This window comes from Pimephales promelas, chromosome 20 (assembly GCF_988280905.1).
Source record: "Pimephales promelas chromosome 20, fPimPro1.hap1.1, whole genome shotgun sequence".
In the NCBI taxonomy this organism is placed as follows: domain Eukaryota; kingdom Metazoa; phylum Chordata; class Actinopteri; order Cypriniformes; family Leuciscidae; genus Pimephales; species Pimephales promelas.
Genome location: NC_142788.1, coordinates 30,459,749 through 30,478,796, shown reverse-complemented (window position 1 = coordinate 30,478,796; position 19,048 = coordinate 30,459,749). Strand labels below are relative to the sequence as shown.

General features: G+C 37.3%; 1 protein-coding gene across 1 annotated transcript; it reads left to right on the top strand.

Annotated features, from left to right (window-relative positions):
* The first annotated feature begins 992 nt into the window (after positions 1 to 992).
* On the top strand, positions 993 to 16,811 carry atp1b2a (ATPase Na+/K+ transporting subunit beta 2a). Its single transcript, XM_039660897.2, has 7 exons — positions 993 to 1,297; positions 6,599 to 6,727; positions 6,815 to 6,919; positions 10,678 to 10,883; positions 13,638 to 13,715; positions 16,222 to 16,317; positions 16,398 to 16,811. Exons 1-7 carry the CDS (start codon positions 1,198 to 1,200, stop codon positions 16,569 to 16,571), a joined length of 888 nt encoding a protein of 295 aa, XP_039516831.2. The 5' UTR covers positions 993 to 1,197; the 3' UTR covers positions 16,572 to 16,811.
* The last annotated feature ends 2,237 nt before the right edge of the window (positions 16,812 to 19,048 follow it).

Sequence of the window (19,048 nt, the reverse complement as noted above, 5' to 3'; positions counted from 1 at the left end):
AAGCAGTCAGACTGATCACTCTTGATATACAGATGTACAATCTAGAGTCACTGTTGAAGAAGAATGCCGATCCACTGCTAAAGGTCAGTATTTGCTGTTTCATCAGAATGAGGTCAGAGGTCATTCGTCACATTCTGTCTATCACTGAAGTGGGGAAAAGGTTATCCAAAAACTTCCGTCCGTCTATCTATCTATCTATCTGTCTGTCTGTCTGTCTGTCTGTCTGTCTGTCTGTCTGTCTGTCTGTCTGTCTATCTATCTATCTATCTATCTATCTATCTATCTATCTGCTAAATGACAAAAATAATAAAGATGAAACATGGATTCATGTCAACTGAAAGATGTTGAATGCATTTGATTTAGTGTAAAGCGATGATGAATGGCTTGTGCTTCACTGTTTTCAGCGTTCGACGCTTTCAGCAGTCATTGACTTTGATTGACAGGCAGAGATCACTTCTGATTGGCCGCTCAGAGTCTCCTTCTGACACAGACAGGTGTGGTTGTAGACTGAAATGTTCGTTCCATCACTTACGGTATATCTTTTTACATTTTACTCTCCCCCGCAGACATGCATTAGCCGCTGTTCTATTTATAATAACAGTGTTCTGCCCTGTGTCTGCTGTCTGTACATGATGTTCCATCATTTTTCATGTTAATGAAACTCACAAATCCAGAAACACAAGCAGAGACACACACACACACACACACACAAGACGCAGTTTCCTCTTCACGACATCTGGATGAACATTGATTATCGCGAATTAATAAACTCCAGCATCACCTGACAGACAGACGGGCGGATGCAGAGCCTCTGGACCAGAAGGGGGCGGAGCCTAGAAGGGAGAGATGCTATTGGCTGCGGAACTGCTGATGGAGTGTGTGTGTTTATGTGTGTGTGTTTGTGTGGGATGGGGGAGGGTGGATTTAGAAGCTTCTGCAGAAGAGAGAGAGAGAGAGGGGGGGGGGGTATACAGGGTGCGCGTGCGCTCAGCGCGTTTTACCGCAGTATCTCTGGATTAGTGCGCGCGCTGCGGCACTCCGTTCGGTTTCAAACGGCGAAGAGCGAGAAAACCCGTCCGAACCCAGACGCAAAACAAATTTAAAATAAATCATAACGTCCACTCGCATTCATCAGTTTCATCGCGTTTATTCAAAGTGGTTATAAACGCAGCGCGCGCCTGAGAATCCACCGGAGACATGGCCATAGAGGACGAGAAGAAGGAAGCCGGGGGATGGAAGGACTGCTTCTGGAACCCGCGGACGCACGAGTTGCTCGGGAGAACGGCGAGTAGCTGGGGTGAGTGTCCACCGGGGTGTGTGTTATATAAGGCGGGGAACACAACGGGTCGATGTGTGGCGTGTTATTCCGCACGGTGATGCCCTGATGCGCGAGCGCAATCGCCGGTATTTCATTCATTTCAACCTTTTTACCGGGACGCGTTGCGCAATGCGTCTACTGGGCAGCTGTGTGTATGTGTGTGTGTGTGTGTGTGTGTTAAGCAGGCCCTAATGTATTAAAGGACAATCTGACGATGCTGTTGCTGCGCGCTCTCGGGAGTGCGCGCGCGCTCATCCGTGTGCGTTAAAGGTCAACGGGTGCAAAGAGATGCGCGAGATTGTGGGTTATAGTGTGGAAGCATCGGTCTAGGTGCGATAGTAACTGAACAGATCACGCACAATCAATCATTCTGATCGCTGATCGATCAGCGGCAGATTGAGCGCGCGCAAGGTTATTCGGCGAGTGTCCTCGGCTTGCGCGCGCTCACGTGACGTGACGTGGTTTCGCTCATATCCGGAGCAGCTATTATTATATAACGATATGCAGAACATGCACACATATGTGGCCTACTGTACGTATATCTGTGTGTGCATCTTCACTTCTGTCTACACTGTCGGTCTCGAGCTCAGATTTGCCATCGTTTGTGTGTGTGTGTGTAATTTAATATGCGTGTGTTTGTTGTAATGCATGCATTAATAATAAATGCTGATTGTGTATTGATTGATGGCTTTTAGCTGAGTCACTGACCGCATGTGTGTTGCACAAAGAGAGAAACACACACACACACACACACACGTCTGTCCTGATGTGGCTTTCATGAGCGTTTATTAATAAATTAATATTAGTGGTTTGCTCATACATACAGTACAAGAAAACAGTGAACAGAAACTAAATTCACTACTGTATGCTTTTGATTTTTATTTATTTATCTTCAGTCTAAATCTTCAACATCTTTTCACTGCAGCACCATCATCATCATCATCATCAGTGACCACAAAACCCCAAATGCAAAAAACGGAAAGATAAGACAAGATATACAGAACAAATGTACAAATTCATCATCAGAGTTTGTTTTAAATGTCAGATTTTCTAATATTTGGATGGATTTTGATGGAACCGTCAAGCTGGACACACACATCTGAATGCGCTTAGACACATAAACTGATGTAAAGCTTTAAAAAAAATATTAAAAATATTAAACTACACTATCCATTAAGTAATCCACATTCAGAAATCAATCAAATTCTGCTGATACAAACAGACCAAATCAAAGGCAGATCAGTGTGTGTGTGTGTGTGTGTGTGTGTGTGTGTGTGTGTGTTCTTGTCTAACCTACATTGTGAGGATCAAGATTGTAAAACCTGAATTTTTTTGTCATTATGGGGACATTTTTGGACCCCATGAGGAAAACTAATAGATTATAAATACAGTTTGTAGCCTACAAATAATAATCATTGTCAAATGTCATAATAGTCAAATGATGTCAGATGGATTCGCTGGCCAGCTTTCATATGTGTTGAGGCATCTGATTGGCCAAGAGCACTGATGACATCAGTGGCAGAGCAGCCAATGAGAGAAGAAGACACTAATCTGAATCCCATCCCCCCACTCAGAGAGAGCGAGAGACACTGATGGGGCGACATATAAAACAAAGACTTAAAATGGAAAGAAAATAAATGCTATAAAATAAAAGAGACAGACAGGCAGACACAGAGAGAGAGAGAGAGAGAGAGAGAGGAGATAACAGAACGAGTAGAATAGGTAGAGATAGATAGTGTGTGAGAGAGAGAGAGATAACACTGTGGTTTTACTGTAAGAGGATTTACTCACTTGCAGTCTGTCCTGACATTTGCTCAGTGATGGACGAATGAGAAACACACAGATGACATGAAGATGGAGTGAACAGAGGGGAATCTAGGTCACATACACTCACAGTTCGTCTGAATTATGACACGGCTCTCTGAAATACTTGATTCTGATTGGTCAAGAAAGTCAGACGGAACAACATCCTCTTCACACCTGTGGTTTCTGTGCTGCATGTAAACACGAAGAGAACAGACCACATATAAATATATTCTCTAATATTATCAGTTTAACTGCACTGATGAGAACACAGTTTGACTGAATCGAGCTGAATAATGAAGCTATTGTTCTGTTGAACTGAATTGAATCAAATTGAACTGAATGTTTTTAGTTTTACACTGTTGTATAACCGAAGAACATGTTATTTGTTATGAAGAAAAAATGAATGATGCTGATAGTTCTTGGATATTCCCAATAAAAATCTTTACAAAAAATAATCTTTTAAAAACGTTTTATTATGACTTTTATTATGTTAACTATTAAGTATTGTCAACTTTTAAACTTTGTGGCCAAAAAAAAAAAAAAAATTCAGTAAAATAATGATCAAGTTCAGTCACAAAACTATAGAGGGCGCTGATGGTCCTTTACCAGTGACATCATTATAACACCAGACTGATCTCATGAAGTAGCGTGTGTATGCCACGCCAATTCGTATTTCCAATTTTTGCCGTGCTTTCAAGACGCATAATTGCCTTTCAGCGTGTTTATTAGGGTTGGGTATCGAGAATCGAGTATCGATTGGAACCAAGACTAACTTTTCGTTTTTCCCGGAATCGTTCAAAAGTTAAAATTTCGATTCCTAGTTTCGATATTCACAGCCCGCCGACCGGAAGAAGAAATCACTGAACAACACCAACGAAGAAGCGTCTACCGGAAGTGTTGGCAGAACCGCGCGAGTCGAACATGAGTACCTTACGTTGGCGATCCAAAGTGTGGCTTCACTTTTCTAAAAATAACGAAATCTTGGCAAAATGCAAAATTTGTGACAAAAGGAATATTTTTACAGAAGGAGTATTTCCTTCAGAAAGGATTATTTCCTTCAGAGAGACCGTTGGTTAGCAAGGTTAGCTAAACTTTTTTGACCCCGCCTCTTAAAAGAATCGGAATCGAGAATCGTTAGGAACCGGAATCGAAACAAGGAATCGGAATCAGAATCGTTCAAATTCAAACGATACCCAACCCTAGTGTTTATGAACGCCGTTGACATAACGTTACATAAATATATGACTTAGCTCAACCCCGTCCCTAAACTTAACCATCACTGGGGTTAATGGCCTTTATGACTGGAGATTTGACCGCGTGTACAGACACGCGGGATGACGCGGACGTTAATGGCGTAGACATATGCGGATACACGCGGATAGCTCAAAATGCGTAGAGATAACACGCCACCTGACTCGAAAGTGGCGTGTATGTTTACGCAAAAGTCATGATGTCATGTTGATCACACGGCACAAGCTGATTGGCCTCTGCTGATCCTGCAGCCAATGAGATTGCTCTCTAGTCTGGTTCAGTGTTTGCTGTACCCCTCCACCTCCCCAGCTCCACCTGTCTAGAGCTGCTACGGGATTGATGTATGTATATTTATGCAGCGGCTGCATATCTTACATGCTAACAGCAGCGTCTCTGTGTATATATTAGCTGTAGCAAGTCAAGAGAACAAAATGAGTTGTTGCAATCGGGCTGTTTTTCCCTCCATCATAAATGAGTTGTGTCTCAGACGGGTTTCTTGCTGGCACTGGATTGGGGCTTGTGTCGTCGTCGAGTCCGACTGTCAAAGGCGATCCACGTGATGCCTGAACCCACCCCACCAATGCGGCGAGGTCCCTCCACGGACAACTGTGCCTTTGTCAAGTCCCACAAATACAAATAAACAAAGTCAGTTTCCCGGGAAGCTCGACCGATGAGCTGGGTTGATGAAATCCGCCATATGTGCCTCGAGGGAACCATTTCTCTATTCAAAGCACAATAATAGATCTGTGGTGATAACTCCAAAACACTGACAAAAAACGACACAAAAACACACCGCAAGCTATATATCACATCTATCAAGGTTGAGCTGCATACAAAGGCTTGGAGATGAAAGGTTCACACAGTACTTAATAATATCCACACGGTAATCCACATGAAGACAAGCAGGCAAACACAACCACACATGAACGAGACCGCACAAATGTAAACCGCAAACACAGGACTGCATGTCTTAAAGGAGAACTTTATCCCAAAACATTATCCCATCATTTCCTCAACCTAGATGTATATGACATGCTTCTTTCAGCCAAACACAATCTGAGTTATATCAAAAAATATCATGGCTCTTCCAAGCTTTATAACGGGAGTGAATGGTACTTTAAAAAGCCCCATAAAGTGCATAAACATATATACTAGTACATTGATATTAGGATGCCTACTACGTAAAGTATACTTGAAAGTATATTTTATACTAAAAAGTGGGCCAATTTACTCCCACACATTATTGAAATTGTACACTTACAAGTATACTAATACTACATTGATATTAGTATGCATACTACATTAAGTATACTTAAAAGTATATTTTATACTAAAAAGTGGGCCAATTTACTCTCACATAGTATTGTACACTTACAAGTATACTAGTACATTGATATTAGGATGCCTACTACTTAAAGTATACTTGAAAGTATATTTTATACTAAAAAGTGGGCCAATTTACTCCCACACATTATTGAAATTGCACACTTACAAGTATACTAATACTATATTGATATTAGTATGCATAGTACATTAAGTGCACTTAAAAGTATATTTTATGCTAAGAAGTGGGCCAATTTACTCCCACATAGTATAGAAATAGTACACTTATAAGTATACTAGTATATTGATATTAGGATGCCTACTACGTAAAGTATACTTGAAAGTATATTTTATACTAAAAAGTGGGCCAATTTACTCCCACACATTAATGAAATTGTACACTTACAAGTATACTAACACTACATTGATATTAGTATGCCTACTACGTAAAGTATACTTAAAAGTATATTTTACACACTAAAAAGTGGGCCAATTTACTCCCACACAGTATTGAATTAGTTCACAAGTATACTACTAGTACATTGATAGTATGCATGCTACATAAAGTATACTTAAAGGTATATTTTATACTAAAAAGTGGGCCAATTTAGTCATAAGCAGTTTTGAAATTGTACACTTACAAATATACTAATACTATATTGATATTAGTATGCATACTACATAAAGTATACTTAAAAGTATATTTTACACACTAAAAAGTGGGCCAATTTACTCCCACACAGTCTTGAATTAGTTCACAAGTATACTACTAGTACATTGATAGTATGCATACTACATAAAGTATACTTAAAAATATATTTTATACTAAAAAGTGGGCCACTTTAGTCCCACACAGTATTGAAATATTGTAATAAAGCGATGTTTCTCTGTGTCCCGCAGGTCTGATTCTGTTGTTCTATCTGGTCTTCTACACGTTTCTGGCCGGCATGTTCTGCCTCACGATGTATGTGATGCTCCTGACGCTGGACGATTATAAGCCCACTTGGCAGGACCGTCTGTCTACACCAGGTACAAATACACTATAATCACAAGCACAAACAGATGCCATCATTTTCACACACACTATCATGCAACTGTGTGCGTATGCGTTTCTAGGGATGATGATTCGGCCAAAAGGAGAAGCTCTAGAAATCGTTTACAATATTAAGGAAACAGAGAGCTGGGACTCGTACATTCAGGCCCTGGATAACTTCCTCGCACGTAAGTAAATAGAGAGATTTGGGGGGGAAAAGTATGCAATGAAGTAAAATGACTCACTATCTCACATATCTATGAATGTTTTCATCTGGAAGAGTAGTAGTGGAACATGGTGCTCGCCACACGTGGGTTTGATAAATGTATGAACTGGTGATAAAAATGCATGTATTGCTTAAATGGCTCAAATGCAGTTCGACAAAGTATTGAAAGTATCCAGTGTTTTTAAGAATTATTCACTCACAAATAAACTTTTAGTAACTCACCCACGTGTATGTCCAAACCTGTACGACTTTCCTTCACACAAGGACAAAAATCACCATATAAGCATCATAACAGTGTGTTTCAGGGCAGTTTTATTTATATACTATTATGGGTTTTTTTTATTAGTATTTTGAATTAGCTTTCATTGTAATATTTTAATTATTTTAATTATTTTTTATGTGCTTTGGTAATTTTTATAAGTTTTTGTTCTTTTTAAATATTAATATTTTGGTTTAATTTATTATATATATAATTTTTTAATTATTCCAGTTGCTTTTGCTAAAACCTATACTTTAGTTTTATTGCCAATGCAACATTTAATTTTTTTATTATAGGTTTTCGTAATGTTTTGTCTTAGTTAATGCTAATATTCCTGCTACATTGTTTATATATTATCATCTATTTTTTATTGATATATTGAATTGGCTTTTTTAAATTTTACTTTTAGTTTTTTGTTCATTTTCAAATATATTACACTTTAGGTTTAAATTTAATTCGTGTTTATTTCAGTTTTGGTTTTTATTTATTTCCAGTTAATAATTTTAGAGCTCCAACTTCCGACTTATTTTACATTTATACATTTATGCATTTGCCAGAAGCTTTTATCCAAAGCGACCAGTGGTGGTAAGTAACGAAGTAAAAATACTTCGTTACTCTACTTAAGTATTTTTTTTGAGGATCTGTACCTACTTTACTTGAGTATGTTTTATTTGCATCTACTTTCACTTTTACTCCACTACAATATTAAAGGCAAAATTTACTTTTTACTCCGATACATTTCCCCGTGCCTGCTCCGAGTATTTATTACACTTGGCTTTCCAAACCAATGAAAAACATGGTTTTCTTAAAAAAAAAAAAAAAAAAAAAAACGCACGCGCTCGCGCTCTTTGCCAGCACGCTCGCTCACATAGCAGTTCAGTTCGTCAGTTCAGTGGAAGATAATGACCGCAGCTCTCGACTCGCTGTCAGCAGAAATGATCCCGAGATTCCCGACAGAGATCACCCATGGCCATATCTCAAGGATATGTTTGAATTCATTGAAGTTTGGAGATTCATATCGGCTGAAATGTCTGCTTTGCCTGTCACGGCCGTGTTACAGTGCATTCTATCTGTACAACGCGACGTAGCCTACACATATCACACGTGAATGAATAGGTACGGGACACTGCAATTCACCAAAGTTGATTATTTACATAAGCCTTGCCGGTTAAACATTTAATTCACGTTATGATGCGTTGTTCTAACGTGCGCTTTCCTGAGCGCATACCCTCGACGCTCGCAGGCACCAGAAGCCTGTCAAACAGCTGAATACTGGACTAAGTTATCTTTCGAGTCTTGTTATGCTAATACTGTTAAATACACACAATGTTTACTTAAACAGAATTGGCTATGTCGAAAGCAAACATTTGAGAGAAAATCTGGTGTAATATGCGTTTAACTTGTTACATTAAACGCGTCACATGCTGGTCTAAAAGCGACAGTGGTAAATAGTACTGCAGCTTGTACTTAAAGGGATAGTTCACAAAAAAAATACATAAGTTTGTCATTATTTACTCACTCTAATGTTGTTACAAACCTGTATTAATTTCTTTCTTGTGCTAAACACAAAAGAAGATTTGTTTTTTGAATGTGGGTAACCAAACAGTTGCTGGTCCCCATTAACGTCCAGGAGAGAGAAAAAAACTAAACACTGGGGACCAGCAACTGTTCGGTGACCCACATTATTCAAAATAACTTTTATTTTCAACAGAAGAAAGAAACTTATTTGGGTTTAAATCATCTTGAGAGAGTAAATTAAGGCAATTTTAATTTTTGAGGGAACTATACCTTTAGTGTTAATAAAACAAAAACAAGAACAAAAAAAAACACAAGGAAAAAATCACTCACTGACTGAGAACTTTAATAGTAGCTTTAATAAAAATCAATATTTTTTACATTGAAGTCTATGTAGTGTTTTAATTTCATATTTGTTCATTTAATAACTTCAATGCTACTGATAATTACACCTACTGTATCTGAAAAAATAAAGCACTGTTTATTTAATTTGAATATTATTTTGTTTAATGTTTATCTTGTCTTATTTTTTTAATAACAAAGAAAATAATGACAAAGATTTTTATCTTCGCCACTGGCCTAAATGTATGCCTTTCTTTTTTTTTCTTTTGTTACCTAAGTCTTTGTTTTTAACATAGGGAAGTTAGTTTGGCTGTAATGAACAGAAACTTGCAAAATAGTAAAACCAACTTGAAAAAGAATCGTGATAAAAAATCGTGATCGTGATTTTCCTAAAAAAAATCGTGATATATTTTTGCCATATCGCCCACCCCTGAAATGAAGTAGGCCTATAGCATTATTTACAAACCAGTTATTTAAGAGTTGTCAGTCATTCATAAGATCGTTCATAAGTAAATGTAGTAAATACAGGTAGTTATAAAGCATTTAGTAGTGGTCAGTTAACTATTTGTGTGAGCTCATCTAAAGTGAGTAGGCTATTTATGCCTTGTAAAGCATTTATTAAGGAGATTTAAAGGAGATCAATCTTCTAAACAGTAAAATGTAACAGTGATATAGAACATAGAAATATTTAACAGCCTTTAAATCTCCTGTTATTGTCTCTTATGATTGCAAATCTAACAAATTCTTAATTGCAGTATGTAATCTCATCATTTGTTCAATTAAATAATTGCATATCACCCCCAAAATAATTGATCTGCATAATTATTTATATTTACAGGTTATTGGAATATGTACTTTTACTTTCGGTACTTAAGTACTTTTTAAATCGGATACTTTAGTACTTTTACCCAAGTGATGTTTGAATGGAGGACTTTCTACTTTTACTGGAGTAATATTTTATTTAGGTATATATACTTTTACTCGAGTACAACTTTTGAGTACTTTTACCACCCCTGAAAGCGACTTACATTGCATTTCAAGATACACATTCTTATCAGTTTTTAATTTTCATCTAATATTTTAATTTTATTTTAGCTTCATGTCAATAAATAAAAATGTTTTTTTTTTTAATAGTCTTAGTTAATAAGCCTGCTACATTATTTATGTACTATTATAGTTGACTAATATTTTGAATTAGCTGTTATTTTTATATTTTCCATTTTTTGTTGTAATTTCTGTCATTATGTTTCGTGCTTTTGTCACTTTCGGTTTTCGTTGTTTTTACTATTTACATTTACACATTGGTGGATGCTTTTATCCAAAGTGACTTACATTGCATTACAAGATACACAATTTACACTCTTATCGGTTCTTGCTTTCCCTGGGAATCGAACCCATGCCCTTAACGTTGCAAGCGCCAACGCTCTACTTTGAGCTATAGAAAAGCAAGAACTGATATTTATGCTTATTTCAAATATTTAGTTTGAATTTATTTACAGGTCAACTTGAATGTATCTCATATTCTAATCTTTAGTTAGTGATAATGAGCGCGGTGGAGTAACATGGAGTACAGAAAGCTTGACCTTTGGCCTGTTTCTCCACAGCCTATAACAACTCTCAGCAGGCGATGAACAACGACGACTGCCCCCCAGATACATACTTCATTCAGGAGGACAGCGGAGACGTGCGCAACAACCCCAAACGCTCCTGCCAGTTCAACCGCACCATCCTGGAGGATTGCTCCGGACTCACCGACCGCACGTACGGATACGAGGCGGGCAAACCCTGCGTGCTCATCAAACTCAACCGGGTAACTGGCCAATCACAGCACAGATCACGTCATATTCATGATACCAGATGAATGTACTGGATGTTGAAAATTGAAAACTCGTTTCGTGCTGCTTTGGACTTTTCCAGTTTGAATGCGAGGCTGCTTGAGAATAGAAGTTAAAGCACGGAAGATAAATAAGATATTTAAACGTTAAAGAAAATTGTTCATGGCTTAAAATAGCTTGAATGTAACCCGACACCCTAACCTCATTCAGTATGCTCGGTTCTATGAATATGCAAATGAGCCCCGCCTCCACTCACTCACAGATTGCGTCACAGTATTTTAGTAGGCCTGAGATTACGTTTCCTTCACACATATTTTATAACCATCATAAATCAGGTTTCTTTCAACAGCATTTACACTCAAAATTCATACTATGAAAACCATTTTAAAATTAGAAACAGCCTAACGTTTTAGCGGCGGCTCAACTTTTTGCGATACTGAGCAAAAATACATATTTAAAAGTTGTTTTCCTCGAAGAAAATTGTTCATGCCTTAAAATATCTTGAATGTAACTCGACACCCTTGCCTCATTTAGTATGCGGGGTTCTATGAATATGCGAATGAGCCCCGCCTCCACTCACTCACTCACAGATTGCATCACAGTATTTGAGTAGGCCTGAGATTACGTTTCCTTCACACATATTTTACAACCATCATAAATCAGGTTTCTTTCAACAGCATTTACACTCAAAATTCATACTATGAAAACTCATTTTTAAAATAGAAACAGCCTAACGTTTTAGCGGCGGCTCAACTTTTTGCGATACTGACCAAAAAGACATATTTAAAAGTTTTTTTCCTCGAAGAAAATTGTTCATGCCTTAAAATATCTTGAATGTAACTCGACACCCTTGCCTCATTCAGTATGCTCGGTTCTATGAATATGCAAATGAGCCCCGCCTCCACTCACTCACTCACAGATTGCATCACAGTATTTGAGTAGGCACAGCATTTACACTCAAAATGCATACTAGGAAAACCATTTTTAAAATAGAAACAGCCTAACGTTTTAGCGGCGGCTCAACTTTTTGTGATATTGACTTTCTATAATACCAAAAAGACATATTTAAAAGTTTTTTCCTTGAAGAAAATCGTTCATGCCTTAAATATCTTGAATGTAACTCGACACCCTTGCCTCATTTAGTATCCGCGGCTATGAATATGCAAATGAGCCCCGCCTCCACTCACTCACTCACTCAGAGATCCACTGGTTGACGATCACTCGTTGATCTGATTGGTTACAAGGTCGTTTGTGACGTCAGAAACACCAGCGATTTCAAAGCGTGTTTTTGAGACTGTCACATGGTGTGTTAAAGCGTATTAAAAACACCAGATAGAGTCATAAACAACCTTAATTTTGGTCAGATTTGGTTCCAGTCTTCGGTTTCTCCATATCACTTCGAGTCCTCGTCCATTTGAAGTGCATCAAACTGCATTCACAGGGCAGAAAACAGCGTCTTCTCGACATGAACGAACCAAACTCTTCCAGTCTGAGACACACTGCAGTGTTTAACGTCAAAGCAGACACTGTTCGCCAGCAGACAATGAAAACCATTGACTGTAAATTTGTTTCATCATTATGTAGGAATGTAACAGGAAGTGAGACTGGATCTAAGGATCTTTCATCGGTTCAGAATCGGTTCGGGAATGTCCGAAAAGGGCATTTTATAGAGGATATGCATTGAGTGGCAGAAGAGCTGATGAGTGACTGGATTTTATATGGGAAACTGTGAAAACGCCAGTAAAATAAACTATTATCAGTCTAAACTAAAGATTGGACTCGAAATAGTGTTCATCTTACTAAAGATACAGTGATCACGGTTATCGACATGCAGCAGGAATCCTGTTTCCTGACATTAATACAAATAAATTTGTCTGTAAATGCTTTATATAAATACAATATAGGTCTAAATCCATGTGATCACTCATATCAATGTTAAAGCTACACTGTGTAAGTTTATTCTTAGCTAAAAACACTTAGTTCTTTCAAAAATATATGTGCTCATTAATGTATATTTACTTCGTTCAAGCAATGAGTGTATAATATGCCACTAAAAATACATACGGGTAAGGGGTTCGCCATGGTGCCCCCTCCATCTTGAAAGTACATCAGCCAAAGAGGGACATACCCGATAATTCAAGCTTCGCCTTTCGCGTTTACGTTTGAGTTAACGCTCATGGACGAGGTCGAACTGAAAGCCATGTTAATCTTGGACTACATTGGCCACCGTAGGAGTTAAAACGCGTAAAAATCACACGGTGCAGCTTTAAATATAGATCATCATATCATCCAGCCCTAAAACTTGTAAAACTGTTTATTCGAAAACATCCATCCAATTATACAGAATGTACGATGGTAAATATTTAATTGATGAGTTGTAAATACAATATATAAGGTATCCTTAAATTCAGCATATTCACGCGAAATGGTAACAGCAAATCCGCCTTTCTCTGCCCGGATCCAGTTGTTTATCCATTTTCCATGAATCCATTAGCGTCTCTGTTCTGTAGCTTTTGGCAGTCTGTAAAAATATACCTCAGATTTCTTGTCAAATCTACAGTATTTGTACAGTCAATCTCAAAGCTCTTTCCCGTTTTAGTTGCGTTTTGTGTTTTTGCGATGCTGCCACTCGGGCCGACGGTGACGTCACACGCATACCCTCTATCATCAGTCCTTTTGATGTTAAGTGCTGTATTATCCTTCCCTCATGAGCGCTGTCTCTCCTGCAGGTGATTGGGATGAGGCCAGGAATGAAAATTAAAGATACTAACGACATTCAAGCTCCGTACGTGACCTGCGGGGCAAAGGTGAGTGAGATCTACCTGACCTTCAGCCAACCATCATGACTAACTCATCACTAACAGCAAGTCAAGCATCAATAATGTCTGTTCACTGCATCCCTCCGTACTCAGAGATATAAAGTGGGAGACGAGTGGGTAAGAAAGAGACTAGAATACACACTTAGCTTCCCATAAACCCTAACCGTAGACTAGCACACATGCTACATTAGTGCACACCCTAACTAGTGTTAGTTGAAGCCCCTCTTTCAGCTCGTGGTTCATGTGTCTTTATGCTTAATTACTGATTTTTAGTGCAACTTTGATATTGTAAGTAATATTTTAAAATGAACACTTACTGGACTGAAGCCACTTCAGTTTACGGATTATCCATGCATCATTTGTAAGTGCTAAACGCGTGTGTTTACATGATATATGTGTGTAATCTGTATATAATTATTCTGTATATATAAATACACACACATGCATGTATATATTTAAGAAAAAGTGGGTATTTAAGTAAAATATCTAAATGTATATAATATATACATTATGTATAAATATATATAAATGCAAATATTTCTGAACATATGTGTTTACATGATATACTGTATGTGTGGGTACTGTGTATAATTATTCTGTATATATAAATACACACACATGCATGTATATATTCAAGAAAAATGGTATTTATTATTTAAAAAAAAATTAATATTTAAAATATTCAAAAATATTTAAAAATTGTATTTATATAAAATATTTAGATTTATATAATATGAATATATATATACATGCAAATATTTCTGAACATATTTGTTTACATGATGTGTGTGTACGTGTATAATTAATTTGTAAATATAAATACACACACATGCATGTATATATTTAATAAGAAAATGGAATTTATATAAAATATCTAGATTTATATAATATAAATGTATATATACATGCAAATATTTCTGAACATATACATGCATGTATATATATATATATATATGAGGAGTTCAGATGCAAAAGCCTCTAAATGCCATTTGAAATTTTCTTCTTTAATAATGATTTTTATCAAACTTGTGTATTTAAGTTCAGTAATTTCACTTAAATAACAATTAATAGGTAATTATCATTGCCATTTAAGTGAAATCACTGAACTTAAATATACAAGCTTGATAAAAATGATCATTCTAGAAGAAAATTTCAAATGGCACTTAGAGGCTTTTGCATCTGAACTCTTCATATATACAAAATAATTATAAACAGTACACACACATATATTATGTAAACACAAGCATATTTTGGATGCCATTAATCATTGCACAGCAATAATCATTGTAGGCTATATGTGATGTGAATATCAAATATGATCATCAGGCTTTTGAGGAAGGTCTATCTGTCAATCATATTGCATTGCATAATAAAAATAAGCATTTAAATTTCATCTTACTTAGACATATTATTAGCAGATATAGAGTAATGAGTAATATTTATATGCATATTATGTCAGTACCTGTTATAAATATATCATTTATTTACATTACAAGCATCAGAAATTCATCAATTTTTGTCCATATTAATATCAGCATTTGCACCAATTTGCATATTTTTGATGATTTTGGGCCTCTGAATAAAACTTTTTTCTCCTCCATATTCTCAGAATATCATACTATATGAGCCATAAAAGCCTGATGTTTCAAACATGATACTCTATTAAAAACACATATGCAAACTTGTTTTGTATATTAACTTATTTCATTGTTTAAATGCTCAATAAACGGTTCCATTAAAAAATAATTATAACCTTTTAGACTATTATTTTATAAGTTAGGCAAAACGAAATAACCCTAATAGAGTATTTAAGCTTCATCCAGGAAATGCCAGCAATATTTTAAATCATGCTATTAAAATGCTAATTCCGGCTGGCATGTTAATTCATGCTAGCACGATGCTAATGATAGCAAAATGCTAAACCATGGTAACAAAGTTGTGAACACGTAAGCAAAACATGTAAGCAACGTGCAAATTCATGCTAGTATGAGGTCAATCATGTTAGCTATGTGCTAATTCATGTTAGCAAAGTGTTAAATCATGTTAAAAACATGCTAATTCATGCTTGCAAGGGAATGACAGAAAGAACCAGGCTTAAATAGGGGGAGCAAACAAGAAGATGAGACACAGGTGAAAACAATGAGAGCAGGCAGAGAATTATGGGAGATGTAGTTTGTGAGGGAATGACAATAGTCTGTTGTTGAGCGCCCTCTGGTGGCTCTCAAGAGCACTCCAGCTGGTGACCATTACCTAATGTGCTAATTAATTATGCTAACAAAGGGCTAAAACATGTTAGCAACATGCTAATTTGAGCTTACAAAGCGCTAAAAAAATGCTAGCAAGATGCTAATTCATTCATTCTTTCTTTCTACTTCACTCAATTTAAAGCTTATAAAACCAGGGACATCAAAGTTTGTCTTTCTAGTTTAAATGATTTTGGTTGAGAGTCACTGTGCTTTACATTGCGCTGAGATTTCTCTCTTGTTCTGTGTAGAAGGAAGATTCGGATAGCATTGGCGAAATCGCTTTCTTCCCTCCTAACGGAACCTTCAACCTCATGTACTATCCATACTACGGCAAGAGAGCACAGGCAAGAACACACACACACACACACACACACCACTGTTGTGTGATTATATATGTGTGTAACCACCGTGTGTGTTCGTTTAGGTGAATTATTCTCAGCCTCTGGTGGCCGTGAAGTTCACAAACATCACTTTCAACATGGACATCAATGTGGAGTGTAAGATCAACGCTCTCAACTCTGATCCCGAACAAAAGTTCAGCGAGAGAGACAAGTTCGCTGGCCGTGTGTCCTTCAAGCTGCGCATCAACAAAATGTAGAGCAACTACATCTGCCACACACACACACACACACACACACACACACAGGAGATTGTAGGAGGTGTCAATCATATCTCAAAGAGTTTAATGTTTTTGTCCGTCCTCATACTCGGGTCTCCATGATGATTTCTGTGTGCGTGCGTGCGTGTCTTTGTATCTCTGTGTGTTTTGAGTACTCTTGACTGTCGTCATACCCAGCTGATCTCATTCCAAAGTGAAATCAAGAGAGCAGGAAAATAGCCTTTCTAAATCTCTCGACAACCAATACAGACATAATCAAAATCTCATGAACAATCCAGTGAATTCAGGGGGACCACAATCATTCAAGAGTTTAGATTTTACGTCAAGAAAATTAAGCCTATTACTATTTTTTTCCTCATTATTTTCATGACATTTTCCCCATTTGTGCTTAAATAATTGTCATGAAAATAATGTAAAATGTGAAAAATCTCGCCCTAAAATAAGCTTAATTTTCTGTATGCAAAATACACTCTCTTACTTATTGATATTGAGCTGAAAAACAATCTGGATTCACTCGTTTAGTCTATAAAATAGCTTTTACGCGACTGCGAGTGTGTAATAAATTACACAAATTCGAGAAGTCAAATCAGGTTGAATTCAACTAATCGATAAAGTCTGAATGAATAAGGAAATATGCTAATATGACTGATTAATAAATAGAGCCATGAACTTTCCATATCTGTCCAAGTGAGGTATATATCGCAGTCTTAACCGGATATCTGTTGTATCCATCCATTTATTTATTTATTTATTTATTGCTTGATTGATTGATGAATTAAGGTACATTTATGATGTTATTCATTTATTTATTTATTATCTGATTTGTGGTTTTTATTTTTTATATGACAATGTTTGTGGGAACACTTTTGTAACACTGTAATGTTCACAAACGCACACACACACAAGCTGTTAAACGATTGGCTGACGTTCTGCACACGCTCAGATTGCACTCAACGACTTAGCCAATCAGCTTCAAGCTGCGCCATATCAGTTCGCCGCTTGTTTCGTGCTTAATTTGCCCAGTCGACTAATAATGTACTTGCTCCATTTTTGTCCAGAATGGTTCGACCCATCTTTCTAAATGTGTACACACAGCAATACCTTCTGGTCCAAGAGTGTACTGTTAATACTTGTAAATAATAGCGAATCTGGGGTAGTTAGCGAAGAGAGTAGTTGCAAAGAAAAGGGGTTCCTGGGTGAAAGAAAAAAACTTGCCAATCCAATATTAACTAATGTAGATGAATGAATAAACAAACGTGTTTTTCTTCCCAAAAAGTGTTTTTTTTAAATTCCTTTGTTGTTGAGCACATCATGCGTTAGCTGCACTTTAGCGCACAGCGAGAAAATGACGCGAACATTAGATAAACATATTTCTCAAAGATTCTGTTCATTTCTTCTTAGCTTTTAGTAGGATCTTAGATTTTTATCATGTGATTTGACATTTGGATGTTCAAGGGGGTTCGAGTCAAACGGACGTTATCAATAGCGTAGTGCTTATTAGCGAACCACTAGCCTGCCGTCGATTACGTGCGGGCGGCCGGCCGGCCTGTCTGTTTTTTCTTTTTCTTTCGTGTTTTTAACAATCCAATCCCTTATTTCGCCCCCAGTAGTGAATGTGCTGTGTTTCTATTGGGTTACTGCCACAGTGTTGTGCATTTGAAACATTGGCGGGTGTGTGTTAGAAAAGTGTGTGGGGAAAAAAAAAAAGAGCCAAACGCGGCCATACTTTTAAATTAACGTCACTAGTTCATCCGTCGCACATCAGAACAGAAGTTACGGGCCTGATGTTGGGAACAGTTCAATGTTTACAAAGAGCAGTGACTAATAACTAGATTAGCCGCGTGCTAAACTTACGCTGCCTGCCGTATGTTTACTAAGATCTCCTTCACGTGTGCTGCCTGTCATGGAATAGATTTTATATGTTTTTAAGATACGGTAAATCGAATTATTGCACATTCGTTTCGACTTCTGTATCTTAGATGCAGAAGCGAATCATTTGAGCGTGTGTATACCGCCGCGAGTGTAGTCAACTTACATTTTTCATACGACTTATTAATTTCCGTAAGACGAAAAATTCAATCGGACAGGAATTTAGGACGTCACCATTGAAACGGTGCGTGATGTCATTGGTGTAACTGAGTGTTTAGGCACGGTCACATTTACCGTTGCTCAGCACATTCTTGCGGGCGAATTCCAGTCAGGAATTCGCGCGATTGGGAGTTTCGCGTGAGAGCGAATGTGTTCCCCATGTAGATTTCGCTGGTGCTCGAGTTGGACACGCAAATTCTCCGCTTGGTTTGAAAGTGAGCAGTTCTTAATATGCTATTGCACGCGAAATTTCGCCCGATTTTCACTAGTGTGACCGCACCTTTACAGCTTCAATTGAACCAACACGCTTCAGACATTATCATCGATGACACATGGCGAAAAACACAGGCTTACACAAACAACGGCAA

Bases quoted from the DNA above. Each gene is read 5' to 3' on its own strand.
- atp1b2a (XM_039660897.2), top strand. From the start codon at position 1,198: ATGGCCATAGAGGACGAGAAGAAGGAAGCCGGGGGATGGAAGGACTGC. The intron at 6,728-6,814 runs GTACAAATACAC...ATGCGTTTCTAG, and splicing joins GGACCGTCTGTCTACACCAG to GGATGATGATTCGGCCAAAA. The intron at 13,716-16,221 runs GTGAGTGAGATC...TGTTCTGTGTAG, and splicing joins ACGTGACCTGCGGGGCAAAG to AAGGAAGATTCGGATAGCAT.